The following is a 16,158-nucleotide window of genomic DNA, read 5'->3' as shown; positions in this document are numbered from 1 at the left end:
CTTATTCTTCCCCTAGTACCTAGTCACAAGTACCAAACAGATAAATGTATGCAATACATAATGTATACACAGTACACTGAGGAGCCGCAGCACGATGCTTATCACATTCACCAAGACATGGACCCAAAGCTCATGGGGCATATATCACATGAGAACTTTGGGGGCACTCACTGCAACAGGCCTCAGGCCAAACTAAAGCTGCCAAGTCTAGGACATGGCACAGAGGGCCCCTCCTCCTGTCAGCTGCCAGGGAGATGAAGAGATATATGCTCACACACTGCCCTGAGGCATTACCAGAAGGACACCTGCTCATTCCTGTCCAATCTGAACTGGCCTGAGCTCACGTTCCCTAGTCCAGGAGCAGCAGGCAGAGAACAAACAATAAACTTTCCTTTCACCAGACCAAAACCCTGGCTCTGTCCCAGGGTACAGCACATAGCCCCAACTCCTACTGCACCTTTGCTGCTACCTCAGAAAGCCCAACTAGCTGATTCTTTCCACCCAGGCCTTCCCAAACTAGCAGCCTAGTCTGCAGTTAACAAGGACGCCAACCACAGCAGGTCAGCTTCAAGCCCTGGCACTGGAGGAAATGTACATCTAAGAGTCTGAAATTCAAACACAGTAGGAGGTAGAAGAGGACGAAGAGGTTACTGAGCACAGAAAATACATTTAAGACAGAAAATACCAGGAAGTACAAATATCAGACCTGTAGTCAGGCGGGGTGGGCCTGCCTTTGTTCCCAACACTCAGGAGATACAGGCAGAAGGCCAGACAGGGCTACACAGGGAGACCCTGTCCCAAATGAAGTAGTTACAATGTTTATGTCGTCAGGGAAAGCTAAGGGGAACTTCATCAACCTTTCCTCAGCACTATGCTATCAAAGCAAAGTGCACCTCACAGGATTCGTCTCTAAACAGCCAAGTGTGAACACCACACCTGCAAAGGCCTGGACTTCCCATATATCTGGTTTAATTTGTCTACTCACCATGATCCACAAGCCAGGCCATACACAAAGAATTCAGCTTTTCATCAAAAAACTCCACACCCTATGGATACAGAAGATTCCATTAATAAACATTTCCAAAATTAGGTCAAGATGTTCTATTTACATTGCACAATAATTACCTAAAAGCTCACTGCACACTTCCACACAAGCTGAACCACAAAAAGATCCATAAAAACAATATTGTAGAATTACAAACTATGAAACTATCTTAGTAAGTAGAAAGCAAAAAACAAGCAAGAGTAAGTGGTGCAGGCCTGGCTTACAGAGGACGGGGACTGAGCCAAGTACGAGGTTGAGAAGGGCTGGCACAGCACAGCAGGAAGTCTGCAGAGCAAATCCAGAAGCCATGGGAAAGTGAATTACCCAGAAAAAGAGCTGCCGATGGGCTTGATAATTCTCATCTCTTTTTGGTTAACAACAAGTCCTTGAGAATGAGGCAAGTGACATCGAGATATCACCAACAGAAGGCAGCATTTCTAGGGCATAAAGAAAGTAGCAGAGAGAAAAGGCAGCATCAAGTGTGCAGGGCAAAAGGTAGGTGTGACAGCTGGAGCCACCCAGACTCTCCAGCTGGTCAGTTCACATAGGCTGGGAGGGGCCCTAAGAAAGACCTCTCAATGTAGGACATGCACACCACACAGGTGAGCCTGTGATGCACACTTCCTGGCGCCTTCCTTCTGAAGTCATGATGCTTCCTGACCAGTGGCGATATATTTAAAGACCAATAACAAAGGTTCTGTGCTTTACGCAGGACAGCATCACCTTGCCATGACCAGTTCTGGCAGGCACTTTGACCACAGTGTCAGCTCTCAGATTCCTTTTGTTATTCCAGGTTGAGAATTTCCCTGTAATCTCCTTCAGAAACTCTGTGGTTTAACTTTGTATTTACTATAAAAGCCAGGCTCTTTTTTTTTATAGAACTAAAAAAAGTTTACACATGAAGAAAAATTAAGAACACATATACTGAGGTGGGAAATGGCTCGGCCATCAAGAGCACTTGAGGCTCTTAGAGAAGACCTGCTTTGGTTCCCACCACCTACACGGCAGCTCACAACTGTCTGTAACTCAATTCCAGAGGATCCAGTGCCACCTTCTGGCCTCCATAGGTACCAGGCGTGTGCTTCACACACACATGTAAGAAAGACTCTCTCTTTCTATATCTCTCTCTCTCTCTCTCACACACACACACACACACACACACACACACTCACACACAATAAATTAATCTTAAAGAAATAAAAAAAAAATAAGCTAGGCGTGGTGACACACCTTTGATCACAGTAGTTGAGAAGCAGAGGCAGGTGGATCTCTGAGTTTGAGGCCAGCCAGAAGAGTTCCAGGACAGCCAGAGGTACAGAGTGAAACCTCTCAAAAACCAAACCAACAAACCAAGACAAAAACAAAAAACAAAAATGTGACTTTGTGCATGTATTTTGTGGTGCACGCCTGTAATCCAAGCACTCAGGGAGGCAGAGGCCAGCCTGGTCTACAAAGTGAGTCCAGGACAGCCAGGACTACACGAACCCTGTCTCAAAAGAACATCAACAACAAAAGAATAGATGTGCTAACAAGAAGGGATGGTAATACAGTGTCTATGACTGAAGCATGCCATCCTGGCCAGAAGGGTCTAAAAACCAGGCAAGACACTGTCAGTCTTGTTTCCATCCTGCTCTGTATGTTGCTGACAACTCTGGAGACGTCCCACATCTATGGGGGCTAAGGCTCAAAGAGATAGTAATATAATCCACCCTCTGCCAGAGAGCTGCTGCGGTCCATCACACCCATCATTAGCAATGCTGCTTTCCCCTCGGGACAGTGACCCAAAAGCTCAGTGAAGAACAAAAAATGACCCTCAACGCTTGGAAGTGATGGTGGAAAAGCTCAAGATGGCTTCACCTGACACATGGCTATATGCTGGAACAGAGCTCCTCAAATCTGGTAAAACACAATGCCATGGCTGCCTTCAATATGTATGTTCATAAAATACCGAAAAAAGCAGTACAGTGCAGTGGTCAAGAAAACATAACACCATGTGTTGTGATGAAAGGAATGGATCTATGCCTTGGGGGAGGCGGAGTTCAGTACAGTCAGCAGTAAACTGATATAGGAGCATTCTTAAAACCACTCGGGTCTTCCTTCATCCAACCAGTAAGAAATGCCAAGTGTCTAATAACAAGCACTGTGGCAGCCACTGGAAAAACACTACACAGCTAACTCTCTAAGAGCTGCCATAGGGGTGAGGACTAGCAAGCTTCCCACTGTCTGCACTGGCTGAGAAGGATAGGATGTGGCTACAGAGCCCAGATTTAAAATTTAATTAGTCATATCCATTAGAATAAAACTAGTCTTGAAACCCAAAGAACAGTGTGATAACGTTACCCAGAACAGAGCATTTTATACTACTCCAGCTAGTGTATCCTCAACTTCCTTTCACCACAATGCAGGAAAATGCTGTTATTTTGCAGAGTCCAAAGCCAAACTGACATATCCTAAAACTGTATTTTCCCTCCACAGATCCGTCCTTACGTCACATAGGCTTTACACAACACAGCATTCCTACTGTGTGAGGATAGTCTACACATTTGTCATGAGGAGGCAACAGGTGACTGTTTCTAGAACACCATTCTCTTAGGCTATAATGCACTACCGAAAATAAAACCACCCTATGCGGCAGGCAATGGTGGCCTACACCTTTGACCCCAGCACTCAGGAGGCAGAGGCAGGAAGATCTCTGAGTTCCAGGATAGCCAGGGCTACATAGAGAAACAAAACCCTATCTTGAAAAAAAAAAAAAAAGCTTACAGGCCACACAAAATTTGACTTCAGTGCATCTGACTAATGCGCTAACAATCCGACATCTGACTAATGCGCTAACAATCCGACTCCCAGAGCCTACAGCTCACATGTGCACAGGTACTCACCAGCTGGCCGGCCAGCAGTGGCATATACTCGATGATAGCCAGGCGGACCCTCCACTTAGCATCTTCAGCCAGCTCCACTATGGCAGGAAGGAGAGACTGAGAGAGCTGACGAATTCCAATCACTTCATTTACACAGTCCAAATTGGAGATGATATTTAAACGAACTTCAGGACACTAGAAACACACAAGCCCAGAAGACAACATGTGAAAATTAACTCCTTTGCCCAGTATTCTCCTGGCATAGTAAAATAAAAAGTGCTAAATAGAGTAGTGGTGCACGCCTTTAACCCTAGCTCTCAGGAGGCAGAGGCAGTCGGGTCTCTATGAGTTCTAGAACAGACAGAGCTAAAACAGAGAAACCTTGTCTCAAAAAAACAAACAAAAAAGTATTTAAAATGAGAAAGTACTAGGCTGGGCAGTGGTGGTTCACACCTTCAATCCCAGCAGTAGGGAGGCAGAGGCAGATGGATCTCTGAGTTAGCCTGGTTTGCAGAATGAGGTTCAGGACAGCCAGGGCTACACAGAGAAATCCTGTCTTGAAAATAAATGAAATAAAATAAGGAACCAGTGACTGTAATATAAAAAATTTAAAAGATATTTCTAGATATTTAAGACTTATTTCATGAATGTTTTGTGAACATATGTTTATGTAGCATGTATATACCTGATGCCTGCAGAGGTGAGAAAAAGGCATCAGATCCCCTGGAACTAGAGTCACAGATGGTTATAAGATGCCATATGGGTGCTGGGAAACAAACCCAAGTCTTCTAAACTAGCAAGTGTTCTTAACCACACAGCCACCACTCCAGCCCTTAGTGTTTGTTAGTTTAGTTGGTTTGGGTTTGAAAGACAGCATTTCTCTGTGTAGGCCAGGCTGGCCTTGAACTCAGATTCACCTGCCTCTGCCTTCCTAGTGCTGGGATTAAAGGCATGGACTACCACACTCAACTGGGCTTGTTTTTTAATAAGTCCCTGTGCCCATTTTTTGGGAAACCTGTAACCCCATACCCAAACAGAAGGGCTGTCAAAAATCTAAATTATGTTTTTTTTCCCCCATTTATACATTTTGGGTCCTATTTTAATAAAATCACCAAACCAAAATCACATCAGTCAATGATATCAAAGCAAAATAATTCATTGCCAGACTTACCTCATCCTTTAACTGAGCTAAAAAAAGAGGCAGGAGATGTTCAATGGTGTTCTCTTTGCCCAAGATTGTAGATAATCCCATAATTACAGAAGCTAGAGCTGACTTGACATGTTGGTTGGTATCAGACACTAATTCCTAAAACAGAATAAAAATTAAAGACAACAGAAGCCTCCACACCACCTCCCAAGGAGTCAACAGCAACCTTCACCAACAGACCCAGCCATCTGCTGGTCACAGACAATGCACCCACGAGCACTTTACAGTATGTATACACAAATAAACTAGATATTGTCACAAATGTTATATATTTGATTCATTTATGCCCCTTCTTTCTTTCAATGCTAAGAGCTTCCTAGGCACAGTAAATAAAATGAAGTCACATTTACCTTTATATAGGGCAGGATTTGATTCATAATTATGGTCTCTCTACCTTCAATGGGCAGGTTCTCACAAAGTTCTAAAACAGATAAAAAATGCAATGCTGTCAAGGAGCCAAAGAAAATAACCAGATCTTCCCAACAGTTCCAAGTTAAATCATATGTACAAGCAAATAAACTCTCGTGGGGAAATGAGCCTGGTTCACAAAGCACAGCCTGAATACCCATGTGTGATGAACTGATTCAAACTCCAAGAAACAAGATACAGTGGATGTTTGATCAGAACTACAGGCAGTAGTGACAATGCCACTTTCTACATGCTGGCATCAAATTTGTCTGCAACATCTTATACATTAAAACTATGCCAAACATCCTATCAGGACAAATGCATCCAAGTAGACAGAAATGTTGCTGCACACTCATTTTTCTCATTTATACATTTTGGGTCCTATTTTAGCAAAACACCAAACCAAACCACAGCAAATCAACAATGCCCAAGGCAAAGAACTCAAGAGCCAGCCTCACCTCTTACTTTGTGGGCAGCAGCTGCTCGAACTTCAGCTTCGCAGTCTCTGAGGAGGCTCTGGAAGGCGGGGATGAGGTCACTAAGTGTGATTTTAGGTCCCACCGCTTTCTGGAGCTAGAAGACAATTTATATAGGTTTAACGTATACTAACAAAATAGTACAATCATCAAATGTATACTACAACCACAACAGGCTGTTAGACTTGAATGGCACATACTTTACCCATTGACTGGCCCCAAAATGGAAAGATTAAGTTGTCTTTTTTTTTTTTTTCTTTGATGCTATATTCAAAGCCATTCAACAGAATTTGTTTTAATAATTTATTTGTATTTTATATACATTGGTATCTGCGTGAGGATGTCAATCCCCTTGAACAGGAGTTACAGACAGTTGTAAGCTGCCATGTGGGTGCTGGGAGTTGAACCAGCTCCCTGTGAATGATGAGTCAGGACTCTTAACCAATGAGCCATCTCTCCAGCTCCTCAACAGAATTTGTAAATTTGTCAGACAGAAAATCTGTGGGCAAATGTCTTTGAGGTTTTTAATACTGGAAATCCCAATGCATTTACCTCTGAAAATTTGTCAGCTACCATATAGCGAACCCTCCAAGATTTATCTTCTGCTGCTTGCCGAAGTGTAGGCATTACTAAGGCCTCAAGGTCATCCTGAGACAGTAACTGGGCAATACTGACACAAGCTTCCACAGCTAGCAGGCGCACAGAATCCTAAAGGAAAAACAATCTGTTCGGTCAGTTTGCTGAAATAGGGCACACTGATGCAGTGTGAGGCTGCTGTCAACAGTACTATTTCAGAAAGCGGGAGAGAAAAAAACCACTGTGCTGGGCTAATTTATGTCAGCTTGACATAGAGTCATCTGTGAAGGAGGAGTCTCAATTGAGAAAATGCCTCCATAAGACCAGGCTGTACACAAGCCTGTAGGGCACTTTCTTAATGATTTATGGGGAGAGCCCAGCCCTTTGTGGTGGGTGCTATCCCTAAGCTTTCTATAAAAGAAGCAGGCTGAGCAAGCCATGTGGGGAGCAAGTCAGTAAGCAGCGCCCTTCCACAGTCTCTGCACCAGCTCCTGCCAGGTTCCTTCCCTGTTTGAGTTCCTGTTCTGGCTTCCTTCGGTGATGAACTACAATGTGGATGTGTAAGCCAAATAAACCCTTTCCTCCCCAACTTGCTTTTTGGTCATAGTGTCTCACTGCAGCGACAGAAACCCTGACTAAGACAGCCACCACAGATGATGGTGTGTCTCATGTCTTCAAATGGCTGCATAACTTCTTCCTTTGCCTAAATTGGCATGTGAAAGTTATAAACATAGCAGTTAAACTATCTTGACTACGGCGCCAAGTTTTTATTAAATAAAAAAGATGTTCTAAATGTTATTTATTGCATGTTGGATAATGTGTGTGGAGGTCACCAGACAGCATCCTTGAATCAGATCTCCCTTTGTACCTTTCCATTGGTTCTGAGCATTGAAATCGGGCAAACACTTTACCCTGAGACATCTGATTAGCCCCAAAATATAAAAGCCTTAATAAAGTGCTGAAAAATGAAAAATTATATTTGCACAAATAACTAATAACATATTTGGAGAATCTAAAGAACAGGGGAGATCACTTTGTTAGCTTTTGCCAACTAATCACTGGCCATGAGCATAGCATGATATGGAATGTGTAAAGGAAGACACAGAGAGTGAAAAGTTAATAGCAAAATAACAAAGGTGAACTGCAGTGCTGAAACTTAAACTGAGATGAGCATGCCTAGTAAAACAGAGCAGAAGAAAAGTAGAAAAGGCAGGCAGTTAACTTGCTTTTCATGCCAAACAGGACACTTGAATGGCTTGAGTAAGAAACGGAAACACAAAATTAAAGCACAATTAGACATTAGGAGTTAATGATTTCAGACATATGAGCACCAAAGAGAAATGAAACAAATTACTGTTTATGTAATACAATACACACATACAGCATGCGCTCGAGAGCGCATGTGCACACACACACTATGGTACATGTGCACCCTCATGATTTACCTGCTTCCTATCAATGTCACCCAACTGGCCTTCTCTTTCTATTTTTATCCCTCCTACAATTTTGTTTCCACACATAAGCCAGAATGACCTTTCAAAACTGTAAATCACACGTCACACTTCTTCGTAGAGTCTCACCACATCTAGAGAAGAAAACCCTCCCCTGGCTAACAATCTGCACGCACCCTTCCTTCTCCACTCCTGTCCTAACTGGACTCTCAACCACCATGCTCCAAGGCTGGTCATTTCATGGCCTCTCTTCTGGGCTCTTGAGCTCCTGGAAGGAACATACACATTTTCTCTCATCTGTCTGTTACTTCTTCAGAGCTGTCTACTGACTAGCAGTCAGTGTTCTATTGTGTTACATTTATTTTCATTTATGCCTAATATGTATCATGTCTGTTTTTCTCCATTAAAATGTAAGTACCATGAGGGCAGGGCCTTGTACGCCTTTAACACAGCACTGAACACTGGAACTGTGCCTTACATATGTAGGTACTCTATGTAGGCATTCAATAAGTGTTTCATTCAATGAGTAAGCCATGAGCAGATCTTCCATAAGTAGTCAGAGGGGTCATAGTGTATTCATACTTCCTAACAAAGCATTGAACTTTTTTTTTTTTTGGCGCAAATATGTTAACAGCCTTGCCCCACCTAGGAGACGGGTGAGATTCATGTCATTCATTTCCATACTTTAGGCTGCTTTCATGCCACAGAAGTGGAGTTCAGCAATTACAACAGGGGCTATATGACCCTCAAAGCCTAAACTATTTCCTAGCTGACTATCACCACACACACACACCCAAAATCTGTAAACAGGAAGTATAGAAAATGTCAAGGATTCTAAGCCTGCCTGTTTCAACATGGAAAACACCAAGTGCATGTGGCATCTCCATTCCTGGCAACACTGTTGCCAACATTTAAATTATAAGACTTAGAAACTTGGGGCTGGAAGATACATACACTCAAACCCTAACTGCGCCACAACTAGTTAAATACAGCCTTGAACAAGCTTCATAAACTGGCTGGGCCTCCATTTCCTTGAGTATCCATGTCATGGGCTGTTAAGAGAACCTAATTCCATAATACATGCAGCCACTTAAAACAGGCTGGGAGGTACAGTCAGTCCGTGTCCATGGTTCCCCACATCAAGGATTCAGCCAACCATATATCACAAATTTTCAGGAAACATGTTTTTAATCTGTACAAAACATACAGATAATTTCATATCACTATTTCCTAAAAAAGGTATTAAATGATTAAAAGATCATTTGCACTATAGTTTTTTTTATTTACTGTGGTGTGTGAGAGAGTGTGGCTACACGCTACCATAGCAGATATGTGGCAGTCAGAGGGCAACTTTCGGGTTTTGAGTTTTCCACCACCTTAATTGAGGCAGGGTCTCTCGTTTCTCTGCTGCTGTTGCACTGTGCACCCCAGGCTAGCTGGCCCCTGAGTCTCAGGGGGATTCTCCTCTCTCTGCCTCCCACCTCACAGTAGGAATGCTGCATTACAGACACGTGCCACTACAGCTAGTCTTCTACATGGGTTCTAGGAAAAAGACACAGGTCCTCAGGCTTGGGCAGCTATCACCTTTAAAGGCTGAGCCATCCCTCCAACACTAGTTTACATTATACGAGGCACTGCAAGTATCTAAAGGTGACTTAGAGAAGTACACAGGAGGAAGTGGACACGCAGTGGCAAATATATCTTTTTACATGTGGAAAATGAGTTCTATAAAACATGCACCCTTACATGATCCTGCAACCATCCCCACCCTCTGTACTGAGAAACAACTGTATTAAGTAATTTAGGAGTTCCTGACTTTTATCATTTCTACACCAAAGAAACCAGACCTTTGGATTTAAGATTGCTATCATGTGTGGTAGAACCATACACTAGTACAGAAATTAACGGAGTCAGAATACCAGGAAAAGTTTCATCTTTGTATCGTAATACTACACACAATTCTGAAAGAGACCCATCCCTGACAGTCCTGGCCAGCTTCCTAGTATAGAACCTAATAACTAATCTCCGACTCCAGTGGTGCCTAGTTAAGAAAGAAAAACAGCAGCATTAGGATGGACACCAGGCCAGAACTGAGTATTAATTTTGCAAAAGAACCCTACATTAGAGTCAAAACTCTCCAAATAAACTTCTTTAAATTACTAAACAGCATATCTATGTCTTCTAAATCAAAAGTCTTGAGTTACCTGTTCATCTGAAGCTAGATTCGTGAACAATGGAACAATTTCAGTTTTTACACTGTCTAATTCCAAAACTTTTGCAAATTCACCCAATTTGGAAGCAGCAGCACGTCGCACCATTGGTGTATCATCTGAGCACAGGGAACGGAAGTGCCTGCAGCATAAAATAAGGTATTTAATATCAAACACTTGGTTAAACATGTCCCAGTACCAAGAGACAGCCGTTTTAGAGTCTCTTTCTCTTGTAAACATCAATGACTAAGTTTCTACTCACAGATGTAAATAAAGGACTGGGAAAACAGCTTAGTCAGGAAAGTGCCTGCCTCTCAGGTGTGAAGCCCACATATCAACCCTGGGACCTATGCACGAGTTGAGCAGTGGCAGTGCTTATAATCTCAGCGGTGATGGGCAGATCCCTGAAAGCTTACAGGCCAGGTAGACTAGCCTAAGGGTGAATTTCCAGGCTAGTGAGAAACACTGTCCCAAAGAAAAGGAGGAAGGTACCTGAGGACCAACACCAAAGGTTACCAAGTGAAACACACACACACACACACGAACAAAATAACCCATCAGTACCCTCAACCACATGAAAAAGAATCACCGACCCTGCTAGCCTAGTAGGAAGCACTGCTGGGCACAGAACATTGTGTAATCTTGAGCTGCGCATCCCCAAGAACCCCAAACACCAAAAACCACTGTCTCTTACTGTCGAATTTCTGCCTTGACAGCATTTGAAGCTCTGGGATAGCAAACGCTGAACAGACCACACGCAGATGTTCGAGATGTGAACCAATCCCCACTTGCCAAGCGCTTTACCAGAGGCACAAAATGAGCTTCGAGCGCAACGGGAGTGTGCTCCTGGGAGATCTGCCTCAGGGACTCCACAGCCTTGTCTCGGACAACAGTCTCCTCCACCGTGGCCAAGCTTTCCAAAGGAGGCTGCAGACAGCAAAAAGCAGAGTCAGGGATGACGACCTGTTAAAGCAGACTAGACACAGATTGCCGCCTTTCATGTGACTGAAGGGAAACAGTACATGTAACCCGAATGTTAACTACATCGAACCAAATGGTAACTTTCAGTTCCCACAGTGATAACATATGGTGTGGCCAACCTGAAGACATGACTTCTGTAGAAAAGCCAAGATCACATGTCCCAGATGGCAACTCCCAGATGGTGTCTACAAATGACACAGCAGAAGAGACTTGACACAGTGTCATATTATTATCGGGAGCTGATGATTAAATGATAGGCAGCCATATTCAGAGGGGAACGTGCACATTTCCTTATCAACAAGTCCAAAACTATGGCCAACTGTGGGTGCCACAAACGAATGATACTTTCTGGTTGGGCTACAAAGTCCATACCCTTTTCTATACTGTCCTACCCCTCTTGGAGGTGTGAGCTGTCCTGTCCTTAAGCATTCAATGGCACTAAGTCATGCAACCAATAACAAGCTGAGTAGAAACTGTTTTGTTTTTCCAAAATATATTCAGAATCTTTCCATGAACCAAAAAATATGAGTTTCAGACAGAACAATCAAATAAAAATGCAGAGATGTGGAAGACCTGGCAGCTATAGAGACATAAAAGATGAGAGGTTCAAGGTCTGGCCCTATTAGTAACTGAGTGTGACACAGCCTGGTAGACAGAGACAAGCCTGCTGCTCTGAACTTCTAACTGCTTTTCTAACTCTTCATTTGATCCTTGTAGACTCAGCAGAAGCTAACGCTGTGAGATTAGAACAAAAATCCACAGCAGACCGACCAAGAGTAAAGGTCGTACTCAACGAGAGGAAGTGTGACCGCCTAACAGTTCAAAAGGTGGACAGTGCTGTGCTTTCCTAGAGGGCATGTCAAAGGTCCACAGCAAAGACACAACTTTTTACTCTTGAGTTTTTCATGATCTGTCCCCTGCCTACTGTGACACATTCTAGCACTACTAGAGGCGATGGCCAAACTCCAGAGAATGGCTTCTGAGTTATCCCTTCATTTGAATTCTGCCCATTTTTCAATGTCCTTTCCTGGGCCCTCATGACCACTCCTGCTTACTTTAACCCCAAAAGTATAAAATACTTTCGAAGTTTTGAAACCAAAACACTTCCCAGTTGCAAGCCTATGTAAACTCATTCTTTCCATAAATGAATATCATTTATTCATTTGCTGTAGCACTGAGGACCCAGAAGGAATGAGCACACAAGATGCCTTGCTCTAAAGGGAGTCTACATACTAATGGGGGAGTCAGATTAGAACAAGGCAACGGCCAAGTGGGTGACTGTGAGGCTACTTCAGGAAAGCAGAGTTCAGGGAAGGCCTCTCTGATACAAAATGGAGTTGTCTGGCTTACAAAGAGCTATAGAAAACTCTAAATAGCATCTCTCTCAAAGATAACATCTACAATGTCTTAAAGCAACAATGAATTGTGTTTATAATGAACAGAAAGACTAATATGTATGAAATGAAGTTATCAAGAGGAACGTGTGTGCATGGCTTTTTCATTGCTGTAAACCCAAATAGCTAACAGGAACAAAGGATTTATTCTGGTTCAGTTTCAATGGTTCATTTCATGGTTGCCTCAGCACAACAACATGGCATAATAAAGTATATCAGAAGAGCTTCTCTGCCTTACTGCAAGGAAGCAGAGTCCAAGGACAGAAACCACCAAAACAATGACACTAGCTGGGGACAAGTATTCAGCATACGAATGAGCTTATAAAACTGATTAGGAATAAATGCTAAGTTAACAAGACTAATAGCTTAGACATGAGGGAGGAAAAAAAGAGGATTTAAGAATATCTTCTAAAGGCAAGGCAGTACTGCACACCTGCAATCCCAGCACTCTGGGAAGCAGAGGCAGGCAGATCTCTCTGAGTTCGAGGACAGCCTGGTCTACAAAGTGAATAAAGAACAGCCAAGGCTACACAGAGAAACCCTGACTTGGAAAAAAAAAAAAAAAAAAAGGAGGAGGAAAAAAGAATGTCTTCTAATGCTGGAATGTAGGTCAATAAAAAAAGCATTCACTCACACAGCACACAAAAGCCCTGGCTTCAACCTCTCACACCACTAAATCAAAACTATCTTCTAGATTAAGCTTATATAACTGAGTACCGGTGGTGCGACTGAGAAAGAGGCATATTTTCAGGGGAAAATGACAACCCTGAAATCTGTCAATTTCTACAAGTTTCCACTTACCTATTATCCATCTACAGAATGGTTCGAGGTAAAGCTAGAAACCATGGGAACCAGCATCACATATATAGGGTAGAGCTAGGAACCATGGGAGCCAGTATAATATATACATACATACATGATATATATATATATATATATACACACACACACATCATGTATGTATTGCAGAGCTAGGAACCATGAGAGCATAACATCCATGAGGTAGAGCTAGGAACCATGAGAACCAACAACATATATACAACATTTAAACCTCTAAAACAAACAACTCTGCCTAGTCAGTTTCTAGTCATCTGCATAGGGGTGCACACCTTTAATTTCAGCACTCCAGAGATCTCTGAGTTCAAAGATAGCCTGGTCTATACAGGGTTCCAAGCCAGCCAAGACTACACAGCAAGACCTGTCTTAAACATACACACACACACACACACACACACACACACACACAAAGAAGAAAAAAAAAAAAAAAAAAAATCAAGTTCTTTTCCTACCCATCTCTAAACTAGTAAGTCTACAGAGGCAGAAACAAGTTCTTAATTTTTGACTGAAAAAATAAGAGCTGAGCTAAATTGCCTACATTATACACTATTACTGTCTGCCCAGGAAAAGATCTGCATAAAAAATGCTGCAGTGTTGTCTATCAGCAGATAATAAAGACACTGTCGATCCTACAAAGTTCCAGGAGATAAGTACTCACCAGCAGACAGTGGGCAAAGTCAGGGCCTCCCACCAAACCAGTGAAATTTCCCAGCTGCTCGGCAAGAGCTAACAGCACCTCATCTTCATCATAAATCGTATCTGGAAATAACAACATTTGGTCACCCGACAGGGTTAAGTGCCACTGGGCTGGCGCGCACACAGCTGCAGCAGCTTCCTACGCACTTTCTTCTCTAAGAAGTCTTCCTGATATGGGTCACAGAATTATTAAGAAATTCATATCCCAGGGCTGAGATATGAAAAGCACTGGCTGCTCTTCTAAAGGAGCCAGGTCTAATGCCCAGCACCCACATGGTAGCTCATAACTATCTGTAACTCCAGGAAATCTGACACCTTCACACAGGCATACACGCAGGCAAAACACCAATGCACATAAAATAAATTATTTAAAAAGAAATTCATATCCCACGTTAATTGCCTTCCCATTAGCTACATGGCATATGTTTGAGTATGTCTGAATGTAACATTTCTATACTCCCTGCAGAAGGCATCCACTCAGTCTAGTACTTATTGCTACTCTAGATAACTAAAACAAACAACAAAAAAATGTTTGAAAGCCAATGAAAAATGGAGCGTGTTTCTTTAAAGGGACACATACCTGTAAGGAAAGGCAGCAGTTCAGTTCGAGTCCTTTCTACCCCGAGTGCTAGAGCAATAGTTGATAACTTCTTAATACTGTTGAGCCGGAGCTTTAAAATAAGGTGGGAGAACAAAACAAAGAGTTGGTTGCAATTCCGGTCAAAGGGTCAAACAGGTGAAATTCTGGTACACAGTATACGAGGATGAACCTTTCACTTAGATCTTATTCGGAAGAAAACTCAAGGCCCGTGTAACACGTCTTTAGCCGGAGGCGACCCTAGGCAAAACACTGAAGGGCGGGGAAAATAAATGAATGAATGAAAACACGCGGGCGGCGAGAGATTCTGAAAAAAGAGAACTCTGGACCGAAGGAAGCAGGTGAAACGGTTAAACACAACTCCTCCCTTTTCAGAGAAAAGTTCCATCACAACTGATGCACCTCTCCTCCGGGTTAACCCGCCGGACGGGTCTGCCTGCGGAGGGACACTCCACAGCACTTCAAAGGGACCCGGGCCGCCCCGCAACCCGCCCGCGCTCGGCTCCTGAGGCGGGAACCAGGTCCCCGCCCACTGCCGGGTGCCACTGCCCAGACAGTGTGGAGAGGGCAGCTGGGAGTGGAGACAGACCGCCGCGGACCCCCACCACCTCCGTCCCGTCCCGGCGCGGCGCGGAAGACGGCTCTGTCACCCCCGAGGTCGCCTCCATGGCTGAGCCGGCCTTCCCGCTTACTACCGTGAGCGCTTCCGCCCTCACTTCGGCTCCCCAGCCCCATCCTGGTACCTGCACGTCCTCATTGCGGAGCTCGTCGATTAAAACCGCGATCGGGTAGAGCGAGTCGTCTCCATCTCCGCCCGCTGCCCCCGGACAGGCCCCTGCCCCCGCTGCGCCCGCCATGTTCTTTCTCCTCTGGCTGGTCGCCGACGGACGCCCCGCGCTCAGGCCGCGCCCCACGCCCAAGCCACGCCCCATGCCACGCCCAGCGCCCAGGCAGGCGGGGCTAAGGCCAATCCGCCGGTTCCGGGGAAGCGACGAAGTCGAGCGTTCTGCCTGCGCGCGGAGAGTCCGGCTTGGTCCGCATTTCGGGAACTGGAGGTCTGAACTCCAGAAGGGCGGGCTGAGAAAACCAATGGAACCCCTGCATCCTTTGCCCTGCCGGAAGAAACAAGGGCAGGGATTCATCCTCTGCTCACTGTGCTCTGAAGGAGAGGGGCCTTCCTCAGTGGTGGTTGTTGAGCCTCAGTAGAACTGTAAGGCCAAGACGGTACCCCTGGCCAGGAGGAAGAAGCTTTAGCACCTCCCCACCCCACCCCACCCCACCCCCAGCTTCGAGCTGGCCCTCAGCCACTAGGTCTCAGCCTCAATTTCCCCCAGGGCGGCCAGCCTCCACACAACCCCTCCACCTCCTTCCTCTGGCCTGTTTGCCAGAATTGTGGCTGGCTCCTGCTCCTTAAGACA

General features: G+C 44.3%; 1 protein-coding gene across 3 annotated transcripts in view; it reads right to left on the bottom strand.

The window, feature by feature from the left end:
* Ppp2r1b (protein phosphatase 2 scaffold subunit Abeta) overlaps positions 1–15,952 on the bottom strand; it is a 34,556-nt gene extending 18,604 nt beyond the window's left edge. The window contains exons 1-11 of one of the 3 annotated variants that reach the window (XM_021656604.2): positions 15,484–15,952; positions 14,723–14,813; positions 14,105–14,205; positions 10,929–11,161; positions 10,229–10,376; positions 6,550–6,705; positions 5,980–6,094; positions 5,464–5,534; positions 5,078–5,212; positions 3,928–4,101; positions 986–1,046 (exon numbers count right to left, since the gene is read on the bottom strand). In XM_021656604.2, the coding sequence (XP_021512279.1) occupies positions 986–1,046; positions 3,928–4,101; positions 5,078–5,212; positions 5,464–5,534; positions 5,980–6,094; positions 6,550–6,705; positions 10,229–10,376; positions 10,929–11,161; positions 14,105–14,205; positions 14,723–14,813; positions 15,484–15,882 (1,684 nt within the window). In that variant the 5' untranslated portion in view covers positions 15,883–15,952. The remainder of the gene's footprint in view (positions 1–985; positions 1,047–3,927; positions 4,102–5,077; positions 5,213–5,463; positions 5,535–5,979; positions 6,095–6,549; positions 6,706–10,228; positions 10,377–10,928; positions 11,162–14,104; positions 14,206–14,722; positions 14,814–15,483) is intronic. The other 2 variants (XM_021656605.2, XM_021656603.2) reach the window with 2 other exon arrangements.
* Positions 15,953–16,158: the final 206 nt, after the last annotated feature.

This window comes from Meriones unguiculatus, chromosome 1, assembly GCF_030254825.1.
Source record: "Meriones unguiculatus strain TT.TT164.6M chromosome 1, Bangor_MerUng_6.1, whole genome shotgun sequence".
Lineage (NCBI taxonomy): Eukaryota > Metazoa > Chordata > Mammalia > Rodentia > Muridae > Meriones > Meriones unguiculatus.
This window is presented reverse-complemented; position numbering and strand designations above follow the sequence as displayed.